Genomic DNA, 14,475 nt, shown 5'->3' on the forward strand with positions numbered 1-14,475 from the left:
GCAAGAACTGAATGGTTGCTATAGGCAATACCTCCACTTCTAAAAACGCTCACTTTAGGAAATATACCCCTTAAAGTCAACCAGAAGCCAAAGACCGATGCACACCCCAAGGATCAATTTTCAAAGTGGCCACAAGTTTAGGGATTATTTGTGATGTAACTGGTCTATTTGGTGGTGTATTACTTATGGTAATACCAGGTTCAGCAACATTTGAAAGATCAAGTTTGTTCATTATGGATACCATGGTTGCTTGTGATATGAGATCACAAGAACAAGATGTCACTTACCTGTAGATTTATGCTCCAAGAAACCTTCTTTGAAGATCTCTGCCACCCAGGCCTGAAGTTCGGGATCCGCGCTGACAGCCGCGTCACTCTCATAGTAGTAATTGACAATGTTGGACACAAAGCTGGAGTGGATAAAGCAATTGGCAGTTAAGTGATAAAGGGGTGTGGAATTCTATGGATCAGATGTGTTAGCAACTTGATAGATATATATCACACACATGCACAAACCAAATACCAGAGCTCCTTAAAAGTGCCCACAAGAAATATCAAAGTGCTTAGTTCTGTTAGTGCAAAAATACATGTGGTTAAGACATATCATAAATAAAATATTTGTTTTTGGCCTAATATTTGATAAAGAATATATCAAATCACATGTTTAAAACAATACATTTGAGATACAGATAGAGAATATGAAAATATATATATTAGTTAGTTACTTTACCTACAATTGGGTCGTGATGCCGGGGAGGGAGGAGTTTAGGCACCACCAGGAGGGGAAGGTTCGGGTTAGGAACCACCGGGGGAGGTCTATGGTTAGGTTTAGGCACTAACCGGGAGGGTTAGGGTGCAGGGGGAGAGTGTTAGGATGCACAAAGGGAGGGTTAGGATACTTAAACTAGTTGGGATTCTGAGCATCAGGATGTGGCCATCAGTATTTTGCTGGTTTCCCATACATCTTTCAAAAATAGAAGTGTTAATAGTTTTTATCAATTAACAAAACACAAAGTGAATGAACAGAAGAGAAAATTAAATCTAATCAATATTTGCTGTGACCACCATTTGCCTTCAAAACAGCATCAATTCTTCTAGGTTCACTTGCACAAAGTCGGGGATAATGATCATACAGATACATATGTAGGTTGAAACAGTCATTAACTGAAATAGAAACAGCTTTGCAGGAGGCGTAAAACTGGATGTGGAACAGTCAAACTCTACTACAAAGATGAGGTTGTGGAATTAGGTTCATGTCACAAGTAATATGCCATGGCAAAACGGAGCACAGCAACAATACACAAGGTAGTAATACTGTATCAGCAAGGTCTCTCCCAGGCAAAGATTTCAAAGCACACTGGGGTTTTGAGATGTGCTGTTCAAGCTTCTTTGAAGAAGCACAAAGAAACGGGCAATGTTGAGGACCGTACACACAGTGGTCAGCCAAGGAAACTTAAAAATCAAATAAAAGACACATGCATACTTCTCTTCAAAAAAAATGCAGTGCCATCAGCTCAGAACTGGCAGAAACCAGTGGGACCCAGGTACACCCATCTGCTGTTCGGGGAAGTCTGGCCAGTGGTATTCATGGAAGAATTGTGGCCAAAAAGCCATATCTTCATGTTTTGGTCCCCTAGGAATCACTGTGTAAGACCCCTAGAATCACAATGGTGAGGTCTTCTGCCGATAGTAGCCACCCCCTGATCCCCTAGAGCTTGATATTGTCACCCGTACTTAGGTTGCCATCTGGCCTTAAACTCGGGATAGTAGGAACTTTCACGTCTATCCTAAGGGCCACTAGATGTTATGCGACTGGTGATGGTTCTGGAACAGGATTTGGCCTAGATGGTCTTGGTGTAGCTAAGAAAGCCCAAATGCAGCTTGTAAAGCCAAGGTGCAGCCTTGAGAGCAGAGGTGCGGCCTTGAGGACCGGGACGTGGTATGACCTTGCGGGTCAAATTGTGGCATTGAGGGCCGTGGTGCTGCGCTGGCAGCAAGGTGTGACCTTGAGGGTTGAGATGCAGCCTTAAGGGCCGAGGTGTGGCACTGACGGCAAGGTACAGCCTGGAGGCCCGAGATGACTACAACTAAACAGAAGCCACTTGGAGTAGCCGCATAAGTAGTGGGGCCACAGACACAGATTGGACCAGAGATGACCACTGCTTGTTGCACAACTCCATACACAGATTCAAGGCTCTGTATTATATAGAGAGTGCAGAGTGTTGGAGTAACAAAAGAACAGTGGTCGTACACAAACAACGGGCACAGACTGACAGATGCTTGACTGGCAGGAACCGGGCGGATGCATAAGGATACGCTATAGCCAGCAGGCTTATAAAAAGGTAAGGCACCAATAGCGTGCAAGGCAACAGATTGAGAATAGCCCACAGGTGAATAGTCTGCAGATGCGGCTGGAGAACAGGACGTCCTGGAAGAGGAGTGACACCCGGGGCACGAGAGCTTAACAAGGTGCGATGGAGACTTGTAACACTTCGAAGTGAAAACAAGGACAAGCGACTCAACTATGCACACAAACATAAGAACAGGGGTGCAGAAAATGGCAGCAGGTCCTCAAGGAAGCATGGTGGAGGTTCCTTTCAAGTTTAGGCTGCATTTCAGCAAATATAGTTGGGGATTTGGTCAGGATTAATGGTGTCCTCAATGCTGAGAAATACAGGCAGGTACTTACCATGCAATACCATCAGGGGGACATCTGATTGGCTCCAAACTTATTCTGCAGCAGGACAACGACCCTAAATATACAGCATATGTCATTAAACACTACCTTCAGCTTAAAGAACATGGAGTCCTGGAAATGATGATATGGCAGTCAGAGCCCTGATTTCAACGTTGAGTCTGCTTGGGATTACATGAGACAGAAGGATTTGAGCAAACCTAAATCCACAGAAGATCTGTGGTTAGTTCTCCAAGATGTTTGGAACAACCTGCATGCCGGGTTCAATCACCAAAAAAAAAAAAAAAAGTGTGCAAGTGTACCTAGAAGAATTGATGCTGTTTTGAAGAGAAAGGGTGGTCACACGAAATATTGATTTGATTTACATTTCTCTTCTGTTCATTCACTTTGCATTTTATTAATTGACAAAAAATGAACTATTAACAGCTCTATTTTTGAAAACATTGTTACTTTTCAGGATTTTTTTCCATACCTGCCTAAGACTTTTGCACAGTACTAAAATAAATGTACATACAAAAGGTGCAGCACTCAAAATAAATAGTCCACAGACTGGAGTAGATTAACGTTTCAGTATTTCCAACTGTCTTGGAACATGATAGAGAATACTTTTATACATGTTTTACTCACCCCTCATGGGGTTAAGTTCCCTTCGGTTAATAGACGTAATGTCACAATTGATCAATAGAATCATTAAAACACATTGGCCTATGGTATAAAAGTATGTCTTTTGTCTCTATCTTGTTGTAACCTGAAGACAATTGGAAATGCTGAAACGTTGTTAATCTACTCCAGCCTGTGGACTATTTATTTTGAGTGCTGCACCTTTGCCTGTTTGTATCCATATTTGTGAAAGGTGGGAAATTCGGTTCTGTCCGTATGAATAGACAGCTGGAACAGGACAGTGTTTTACAGAACTACCTCTCAACAGCTGACCAGATCTTCATCCCATCATCCCTGTACAGGTAATTGGGAATAGACTCCACTCCTCTTTCCTGGATGTCATCAGGGAGGCAGAGGCTGCTGTAAGTGACCTCATCCATTGCTTTTTTCAGCAGTATTGGAATACCTTCTTTTCCAGTTACTACAGCCTGGATAAAAGACAAGATGTTGTGTTTTCTTTTCTGGTCCAATGCTGCAGCTTGTTTGATCCAGCCAGTTACTGAGCGATTGTAAAATTTAATATGCAGATCAAACCTTATATAGAGCTGTATTCAATTAGAGCGGACCCGCAATACTTTTCTGCCTCCCAGACTTTGCCTATATCATGTGTTTTGCAGGCGGCAAAGTATCACGCGCGTGCCCGCTTTACCCCATATTCAATTTGAAATTACGCGAAAACTGGACCCGGCGAAACTTGAACAGGCGGAAAGTACTGTCAGATTTGGGGAAATCATCCCGACACCCCCCAAAAGATGCTCTGACATGGGGGTTAGCTATAGTTACCCCCGATTTGGAGTTTTTAAACAGGCTCAATAGCGTTTGTTTGTATATGTGGTGCAGAATAGTATTAAAGAGGTGTTTTTTGCATAAAATAACTTATCCCAGGAAATTTGGGGTACTTGAAAATGGGGGTCAGCATATTTAAAAGTTGCTAAAGTTAAGTTGAAAATAAAATCGTGAAAAATTCACCTTCCGCAAGCACCTGCAATAAAATCAAACAAAAAAAAAAAAAAAAAAAAAAAACACACTTGGGGCATACTTGGGGAGCCCCTCAGAGTCCAGTTCGCTAGTTCAACTTTGTCCCAACATTTTTTTTTTACACACCCAAATTCAGTCATTTTTTGGGGTGTTCTGTGATTTAAAAAAAATTGACAGTTTACCTTGGGGGGGGGGGGGGGGCGGATTATGGGGACTGAAGGCTGCACTGGGGTTCCTGCAACGTTGCACCCCAATTCTGCACTTTTCCCGCCTCCTATTCATAGGTGAAACTTTTCCGCCTACTACACTGCATTGACTTTCCGCCTAGCCGGAAAGTCTTAAAAATTGAATATGGAGTAAAGTCAAAACAGGCGAAAATACAGCACCGGTGAAAAGTTTCCGCCAAAAACACACGGAAACGGCTTTTTGCCTCAAATTGAATATGGGCCATACTCAAAACCCTGTGAGCTGGCACTGGTTTCTGTAACCATTGTATAATAAAGGATCTCACCTGATCAAAGAGGCCTCCAGGACCAATGAGGTCAACTCTGGCATTGACATTGATCTCAAGGGTATAACGAAGATGTGGAATAATTAGCTGGGAGAGAATAGAAAAATACTGGCATTAGAATCCCATCTGATAGAGACATTCATGAGAAACAGATACATTTAAACATATTGTGGTTGTTACATTTCCTGTATTTAAAATTAATTGCTGCTCTAGCATTAGCAGCCATGTTGTCCTTATGTAAAGCCCAACTATTACATTCTTCTAATTAAATATTTTTAAGCTACAAAAGTGAATGACTTCTACAAGTCAGTAAAAGGCCACAATGTGTCATTTAAATGTAGACCAGCGTCTTGCTTTTAGGCAAGGAAATATTGTGTACCCCATGTAAGGTGACACATCACGCCTCCATATAAAAAGGACAGCAGTAGCCCAGTTATAGAGCCCCTACCCCAGTGGTTGGTAAACTGGTAAATTACCCCATTTGGGGTAAAAACTGAAATTCCTGGGGGTAATGGACAGCCAGCCAGGCATGCATATGAATCCTTGCATGCCCGGCTGTCTGTCCATTGCCCCCAGGGCACCCGCTGCACCCAGCGTCAGTGACATCCAGCCCGGCGCTGCAGGGAGGCTCCAAGCCAGATGCCCGCTGAGATGTTATTACCAATTGGCACCCGGCTCCTTCCCTGCAGCACCGCATTAGCCGGAGGCTGGAGTTCTCTTCTGAACTCCAGCTTCCGGCTCTCTCCATGACGCGTCTCCCATAGTGCACATGTCTCTCCCATAGTTCCTAGGAGCAGCCGGGCAGACAGGACGGCGGATGCAGGAATGGGGAATCAAGGTAATATAATTTTTTTTTTTTTTTTTTACAACTAGTGGCACTACAGGGGCATAACTATGGGGGTACTACTACAGGGGGGCATTATATGGGGCACTACTACAGGATTTCCTTCCTTTCAAATCAAGGGGGTAACATCGGCATATACAAATTTTTCTCTTTTTATTTTGGAGTAAAATTTACAAAAAATAAAAAAATAAATAAGTTCCCTGACCCCTGCCCTACCCTGAGAGCCACTCCATGACAATGGTTTAAAACCAGATCTCACCTTGTAGATTGGGTGGCCCATTGGGAGTTGTCTGGTGGTTGCAATGTTGAAGACCTCAGCAAAGAGATGAGTGCGGAGAAGGTGAGTGTCCAGTTCATGTACCTGGAAGTCAGAATTGCGCACCCAGATCTTGGCCAGTAGCCAGTCAAATTCAGAGTCACTGGGCAGGAAGATTGGAGCGTTCTCTCCTGGGGTTTGATCCAACTGTAATAGAGACAGATCTGTCAATGCAGCACCATCTAGAACCACATAATTATCTTCTATCATGTTGTTTAGAAGTAGGCAATATAGCTCCATTGCATGTCCACATATGCCTAATGAATATTAAGTCATTAATAATGCAGAGAAAATTTCAAGTTTCAGACATATAGCATAACATTTAATAATATATCTATATTCATACACATAATCTTGATGAGTGGCAGAGAGCATAAGTCCTGCCAAATAATTCTTCACCTCTCAAACATTGCTTAGGAAACATTTTGAAATGAATCCGCTACCTTCTGGGTCCATGAGGAAAGCAATGCATTAGTTCATGTGTAGACAGTTAAAATATTATCATGAAATTCTGATTAAGCAAGCTCTCCAATTGTTATACAGCGGAATTCTAATTGGTCTAATATGGTCATTTAGGTGATTGTTGTAACCTCAGAAGGGTCGTAGAATATTGTCAGGGGTTTTGAGTTCAGATATTAAAGGGCTCCACTGAAGTGGTTCACTGTTGACCCAGATAGGAATGGTGCCAATAATGTGTATGATCTATAGGAACACACATTTATGGTGTCATTGCACACCAGATGAAAACCACGTTCTTACAACTAAGATTCCTGAAAAAGTTTTGATTTCAAACAGACATTAGCACATGAACACTTGCCTGGATGGCTATTGGAACAAGGTGATCTTGATGATTCTTCCACAGTAGACACATAGGGGCAGCAATGTATTGTTGCTTTCCATTTATGGAATTATTGGTAGGGACACCCTGCAGAATCTTGTAATCTGCCAGGAAGATGTTGCCGTCCTGCAAGACACAAGCACCAGTTTATTGCAGGGTATCAGTCATTATGGGGCAGTTTTTGGGCAACATGCGTCCCATAGAATTGGACAGTATGTCTCATGGCCATCAATTTACAGAAATAGACACCCCACCTCTAGTTCTTTCTGAAGACTGGTGGAGGTCCTCAAAGTTGCAGCCACCATGTTGTGACTAACTGGGAAGTTCTCAGGAATTTTGGAGCATCTCCTGATTAGTGTAGGGTTAATTCCATTCAGATATTGACTACCGAAGAAGTAATCTTCCTTCCATATCTCAGCCACCACATCTGGGGATAAAAGACATCAGGAACATTTTGTACAGTCATTCAGTGCAGAGGGGCTACCAGGATAACTCTGGTCTTGCTCCTTACAAGAAAGCACATCATGTAAATAGGTGCCTCACATGAGAATAAAGCCTATAAAGAGGTGACATGGGCAAAACTAGCTTTTGTTTCTCCCTCATCTGAGATATTCACCTTAGAGTAACAACGTGAACATAAGTGGCCAAAAAGAGTGGGCATACCTGAGTTATCAGATCTTCTCAGGCAAAAGACCAGTTTGATATCTTCTATATCAGTCCATGATTCTGTACATGTTGTGAAGCCATGCAGATACATTTCAAGTGTCCTTTGAAAGCAAGTAGGATAAAGGTTTCAAATTACCCACCCCAGAGGTACTGACATATGCCTGAAAGATTTAAATAGGCCCCATAGCTCTAAAGATCTCTGCCTGATTATTTGGGACCAAGTAAATGTAAATTTCCCTTCCCTGATTACAAAGAGGGACTTGCAAATTACTATGAAGAGGTTCTTATGACAATTGACCCATGCCTCAGTACATCTTCAGGAACAAAGTTATATTGCGAACAGTTTACTATATCAAGCCATTAGAAGTAAGCCAATACAATTAATATAAATGGCATATGCCTACAAGCAACCAGATACAGAAGTCACAGTAGCATAGGAGCTTGTCAAATAAAAATGGACTCTTTAAAACTGGAGGCAGCTATATTAGGGAGTAGATTTACTAAAAGGTCGAGTTTAATCGATTTTTATCAATTTAAAATCGATGTTGTGTTTCTGGGGTTAAATCACACAATACAAAAAATCCCCGAAAAATTTACACAGGTCTACGAAATTTCAGCTTTTTCTGTGTCGTCTCGGTGTATCACCCAGCAGTAGTCAGCCATCATGCTGACATCCCAACGACTCTGGTATCTTCTTTCTACATCTTTAACGTCTTGGTGGAACCGTTCACCCGGTTCTTCACTGTAGTCTGAGATTTATCGGGAAATGCTCAATATGGGAATTAAAAAATGAAATGCACCTTTAAACTCATATTGCAGCCAAGGTTTCTGTAACTACTAAGCATTTCCTTGAGAATTTCTTTGTAGTTTGAAATCACTTGGTTAAACGAAGTCCACGTCAAAAGTTCCACAATATTCATTACACGCCCGAAATGTTCATCTTTTATTAACTTTCTAATGTCAGGGCATGTAAAAATGCCTTCCTTTAATTTCGCATCGGATAGGTTGGGGAATTTGGTGCAAAGATTTTTGAACATTTCTCCATCTTTAGGCAGCGCTTTTACAAATGGTTTCATCAGTGTGTTGGTAGGCAGGGGGTTAAAATGAGCAGGGCAAAACTGTCGCATCTGTTGTATTTGGTTCCACCTTCGACAGCTCACCTTGTAGTTGTGTGTGCTATATTCCTTTAGACAGTATGGAGTTTAGACCCTTTGTAAATTTCAGTTTCAGGCCCATGTGGACCTTAATCTGGCACTGGGCGGGGAAAGTTATGACTAGAACTGAATTGCAACGTTCTATACTACCAACTGAATTCATTTAAGGCAATGGTTTTATATTAAATGTAGGCAGAATACATTTACTACTTTAAAGAACATGAAAAAATTACTTATTCATAAATACTCGTTTTGCAGAAAAACGTGATGTGATATGCAAATTCAGGAGTCATTTTCATGAGCAGAAGTAAAAAAAAAAAAAAAAAAAAAAAAATCTATAAGTATCACAAATTCATTAAAAAAAATAAATGCCTCTCATAGCAGACCTGTGTTATTTGTTAGTAAATGTGTAATTTTGCTCCAGAAACACATCAATGTTAATCGATTTTAAATCATTAAAAAAATCAGCCTTTAGTAAATATACCCCTAGATCTTCTATGCCTGGTCACAGTCTACTCAGACTAGATACATACATGGATTTCTTGGTGTAGTTAAAGCTGCTCTGTTTGAGGTAGGAATACTTGTCATTAATAGGCAGGTCCTCAACCTTTTCTACATCAATGCAGTGAGGGGCACCTTCTGCATAACATTTCCACCTGCAGGAAACAAAGGTTAATGTGATTGAAAAGGTCTAATTGTGCTATTCCTATATTCCTCTCCCCATTTATAGACCCCATTGATTATAGAAACATCAACATTCTCTTTTACACAATATTTAAGCCAGAGGGATCATTTTAAATTCACGAGGCTGATTATTGTAGAATGAGTGACCCAAAAAGAATTTGTTACTCTCATAGGCGTGCGCAGAAGCTGACACAGGAGGGTGTCTTTTTGGCACTTCCCCCCTCCGCAGGGTCATGGTCTACCCCATCCTCCCTCTGAGGGCTGGACTTGAGATAATGTTTATATACATTCTATAAACATGTCTTTAATCTGAAATTAGTTGGTGGTTTAACAGGCAAGTTATATGGGATATAGTCATAATCCCAGGGTATGGGATGGCGGAGCTCAGAATGCCGGCCCTGCAATCCCGGCACTGGCATCCCGACGGTAAGTAGTGGGGTTAGGTTTAGCATTAGGTGTTATGGTTAGACACTAGGGGGTAAGGGTTAGGCACTAGTGGAGGAGGATTATGTCTAGGCTGTGGGGAGGGAGGGTTAGGGATAGGAGTATGCTTAGGATACATAACAGGTGTTGATATCCTAACCCCATCAGGATTCTGACCACAGGGATCCCGGGCGCAGCCATCCTGTATCTCAACCCAAGTTAGATATATATGAAATTTACCATTTGCTAGTTCTAAACATATGTATTTCCATTGCAAGATGTACATAGGAACAACGTAAGCCTATCCTGAACACTTACCGAATTAACCAAAAGGGAATTTTTGCTATCCCCCTGGATGAAATTACATTTCCCCCCAAAGAAAGCAAGCAATAAATCAGTACCACATTTATATGAGCAACTCACTTGTGGGTCTCTCTCTTTTTCTCCAGTTCCAGTTTCCGTTGTTGCAAGATAACAGGGGGAGTCTTCTCGGATAATATAATGCCTGAAACAGAACAGATTCCAAGAGTACTGTATTGTAGTTAACCTAGGTGATTATGGATGGCTATTATCTTGCCTACAGATGAATCCATGGAAACCTTTCCACCTATATAGTAAAATGTACTCCAGTTCAACATTAATCCGAGATCTATAAAAGAATACTGCCCACCAACATGAAGCTGAAGCTCATGTTGGGGTTTGTGACAGTGTGATACATTGGGCTGAGCCCATTAACCTATGCCGCAGATCCCCAGGCAGCAAAGTACAAATCTGAAAAGAAACTCACCCTTGCCCTCTGGTATTTCCACAGTCTTTAGACTAGGCAACCACTGATAGAAAGGGAACTGGTAGAGCTGACCATTAGGGCAGGTCACGTTGACATACAGGCAGTACCAAGCATCCATATTGAAACTCTTGTAGTGGTTTGTGGACAGCCGGACCAGCAGGAGCTCTCCAAGATCTTTCTCAGTGTCAACTAGAAAGTCAGTCACCTGGAAAAGCAGAGAGTTATGTCTGAGAAACATGACCAAAGGAAAGGCTAGACTGTCTCATTTACATTACAGCATCTCTGCTAAGATTTATCCACCACCAATTTAATACTACTCAAGCTACACTCTGACCAGGCAACAGTCTGTGGAGCAGAGCTTTATTCTGTAACTTGCATTCGGCCTGCAGGTGCCTATAGATGTGTCCTCATACACTATTGCTGCAGTGGCAACAAACAGCTCTTCTTGGCGCGCCAGGTCCAATGCTTCTTGACTTGCAACAAGCTTCTTTTTCATCAAATATAAGAATTATTGTATAACATATCTTTGTTATCTTTCTTTGAGGTCCATAGGGTCTACAGAAATTACCTTGGGATGTAGCTGGAGTGATCCAGACACCAGTCAACAAGCTTTAGCTCCCAGGATGCACTGGGTCCTCCTCCATACATACCCCACCCATGGCTACAGGCAGCCAGTTTGTTATCAAGCCCAAGCAGGAAAGAAAAATTGAAAAGGAAGGAAGTATCCTTACATTCCAGACACCCCAAGAAGAGGGAATCAGAAATACAACAGAAAAGACTTTCCCAACAAGTGCGTTAAGGTGGGTGCTCTGTGGACCCTATCGACCTTGAAAAAAAAAAAAAAAAAAAAAAAAAAAAAGAGTTATGGTAGAACATACCTTTGTTATTTTCTTCTTTGGGTTCCATAGGGTCCACAGCAATTACCTTGGGATGTCCCAAAGCAGTTCCTCCTAGGGATGGGAACATTCCTGTGTCTCAGAAAGGAGAATCCTACGCCCAAAGGAAGCATCCCGAGAGGCAAGTGTGTCAAACACAAAGTTTGACAAAAAGGTGTGGATGAAAGACCACGTGGCTGCCTTGCAAATCTGTTCAGCAGAGGCACCCTGTCGCAACGCCCACGATGGTCCCACAGATCTCGTAGAATGTGCTGTAACCATGTCCAGAACAAGATCAGCTTGTGTGCAAGCTTGAGAAATTGTCATACGCAACCATATGGCCAAAGTCTGTTTGTTTATTAGCTGGCCAGCCTCGCTTATGACAGCCATACAACACAAATAAGGAATCTGTCTTTCTAATTGAGCTAGTGCGGTCTACATAGACATGTAGAGCCTGCACAACATCCAGTGATGGTCCACCATCCGAAAGGCCAGAAGCTTGCAAAGCCGGAACCACAATTTCTTCATTCATATGAAACAGAGATACCACCTTAAGAAGGTAGCCGACCCTGGTACGAAGAACAGCTCTATCCTGATGAAATGGTAAAAAAAGGAGAGCGAAAAGATAAGGCTGCTAAATTAGAGACCCTGCGGGCCAAAGCGATAGCTAGAATAAAAACTGTATCTTTGCTGTCAACCACTTCAGGTCTACTGATTTCAGGGGTTCAAATGGAGGAGCCTGTAAAAGCCTTGAGTACCAATGTCAAGTCCCACGGGGCTACTGGGGGAACAAAGGGAGGCTGAACCCTCAGAACACCCTGTAATAATATTCTTACATCAGACAAGGTGGCAACCCTTCTCTGAAACAAAAGAGACAGAGCCGAGGCCTGCACCCTCAGAGAAGCCAGATGGAGACCTCTGTCCAACCTGGCCTGAAGAAAAGAAAGCACTCACGAGACCCTAAACACCTTAGGGTCATACTTCCTCAGTTCACACCACTGAAACAGTGAGTGCCAAATTCTGTAATAAATGCGGGCAGAGGAAGGTTTCCGTGCCCTCAACATTGTCTGTATTCCAGAATCAGAAAAACCTCTGACCTTAAGACAAAGGCCTCAAGAGCCATGCAGTCAAAGACAGCAGAGGAAGGTCCAGATACAGGCAGGGACCCTGTACTAACAGGTCCTGCCTTGGAGGAAGAGGCCACGGAGTGTCTATGGAGAGACTCTGCAGGTCGGTGAACCAATGGAGTCTGGGCCAAGCAGGAGCTACCAGTATTACTGTACTGCTTTCCTGCTTGACCTTCCTGATGACCCTGGGAAGAAGAGAAAGTGAAGGAAACGGAATTTCAGACTGGCATATCTGCCTTACTGCCAGAGTGTGCACAAACTCTGCTGCAGGATCCCTGGTTCTGGACCCATACCTGGGCACCCTGTGGTTGTGCCTTGAGGTCTACCTCTGGAAGACCCCATCTGTCTACTAGGTTCTGAAATACCTGAGGATGAAGAGCCCATTCTCTGGCATGTATATCTTGCAGATTTAGGAAGTCAGCTTCCCAGTTTAGGACTCCTGGTATGAACACTGCCGATATTACCGGGAGGCGACATTCTGCCCAGACCAGAATGCTTGACACCTCCGACATGGCAGCCTGGCTCTGCGTGCCTCCCTGATGGTTTAGGTAGGCTACTGCGGTGGTGTTGTCAGATTGTACCTGGACAGGCCTGCCCTTTATTATTTCCCAAGCTTGAACAAGTGCTCTGAATATTGCCCTTAGTTCCAGGACATTTATAGACAGAAGACCTTGCTGTCCACTTTCCCTGAAAGTGTGACGACCTGTCACTGCACCCCTATCCTCAAGGCTGGCATCAGTTTTGAGGAGAACACAATCTGGAGTCCAGAATGGGCGACCTTTGTCAAGACGACCCATCTGCAACCACCAAGACAGGGACAGTCGCACTTCTGGCGAGAGACTGATTGTCTGTGCCTTTATTAGGTGGTACTCCCCTCTCCAGTGGGAAAGGATTAACCTCTACAATGGTCTGGAGTGGAGATGGGCATACTCCATGTCGAAAGTAGATACAATGGAACCTAGGACTTGCATTGCTGCATGGATTGATACCAATCGGCTGAAAAGAACCTTACGTATCTCCAGCTGAAGAGCCGCAATCTTGTCCTCTGGCAGATAAATCCTTTGTGCCAGAGAATTCAACCTTGCCCCTAGATGCACCATCTACTGTACTGGAAGAAGCAATGACTTTTTCCCTAATTTACAATCCACCCATGTCTGTGCAGACACGCTACAGTCAGTGTGAGATGACACTCAACTCTTGTGACAACTGAGCAAATATCAGCAGGTCGGGAGAATCCAGATTCCCTGAGGCAGGCATTTATTACTTCCATGACCTTGGTAAACACCTGAGGAGCAGTTTATAATCCAAAAGGCAGTGCCTGAAATTAGAAATGCTCCTGCAAGACTGCAAACCACAGGAATTGCTGGTGGGATTGTGCAATTGGCACATGAAGGTATGCATCTTTGATATCCAAAGGATACCATGAAATCCCCTGGTTCCATGGCCAACACAATCAACTACAGAGTTTCCATGTGAAACCTGGGCACCCTGATAAAAGGTCTCAAAATGTTTTAGGTTTAGAATAGGCCTGAGAGACCCATTGGGTTTCTGAATCAAAAAGAGGTTCGAGTAATATCCCTTTCCCCGTTGATTCACTGGAACCAGGATTATAACCTTTGATATCAGCAGGGAGTGTACAGCCTGCTGGAAGGCCAAGGCTTTCTCAGAACCTGCTGCTGGAGTTGTGCTGAAAAAAACTTTGTGGGGGGACTTCTCCAGAACATAAGGGCGTACCCCTGGGAGACCATATCCCAAACCCAGGCATCAGTTGTTGTAAGATGCCAGGCGACTGAATACTGAAGAAGTCAGCCTCCCACCCTGGGATCCCCCAGAGGGAGGCCTGTCCCATCAAGCTGCAGGCTTGACGTCTGGCCTGACGTCTGTTTGGCCAAGACTTCCTATAAGCATTGGCTCTGGC

The 14,475-nt window shown here is 43.2% G+C and overlaps 1 protein-coding gene across 1 annotated transcript in view; it reads right to left on the minus strand.

Annotated features, from left to right (window-relative positions):
- Positions 1 to 14,475, minus strand: part of LOC148477489 (hydroperoxide isomerase ALOXE3-like) — a 28,859-nt gene that overhangs the window by 2,033 nt on the left and 12,351 nt on the right. The window contains exons 2-11 of the mRNA XM_088456750.1: positions 10,556 to 10,760; positions 10,192 to 10,273; positions 9,195 to 9,317; positions 7,505 to 7,608; positions 7,096 to 7,268; positions 6,821 to 6,967; positions 5,947 to 6,150; positions 4,844 to 4,930; positions 3,613 to 3,782; positions 288 to 409 (exon numbers count right to left, since the gene is read on the minus strand). Coding sequence (XP_088312876.1) covers positions 288 to 409; positions 3,613 to 3,782; positions 4,844 to 4,930; positions 5,947 to 6,150; positions 6,821 to 6,967; positions 7,096 to 7,268; positions 7,505 to 7,608; positions 9,195 to 9,317; positions 10,192 to 10,273; positions 10,556 to 10,760 — 1,417 coding nt within the window. The remainder of the gene's footprint in view (positions 1 to 287; positions 410 to 3,612; positions 3,783 to 4,843; positions 4,931 to 5,946; positions 6,151 to 6,820; positions 6,968 to 7,095; positions 7,269 to 7,504; positions 7,609 to 9,194; positions 9,318 to 10,191; positions 10,274 to 10,555; positions 10,761 to 14,475) is intronic.

The sequence above is a fragment of the Taudactylus pleione genome, unplaced genomic scaffold (genome assembly GCF_031769625.1).
Source record: "Taudactylus pleione unplaced genomic scaffold, aTauple2 ptg000711l, whole genome shotgun sequence".
NCBI lineage: Eukaryota > Metazoa > Chordata > Amphibia > Anura > Myobatrachidae > Taudactylus > Taudactylus pleione.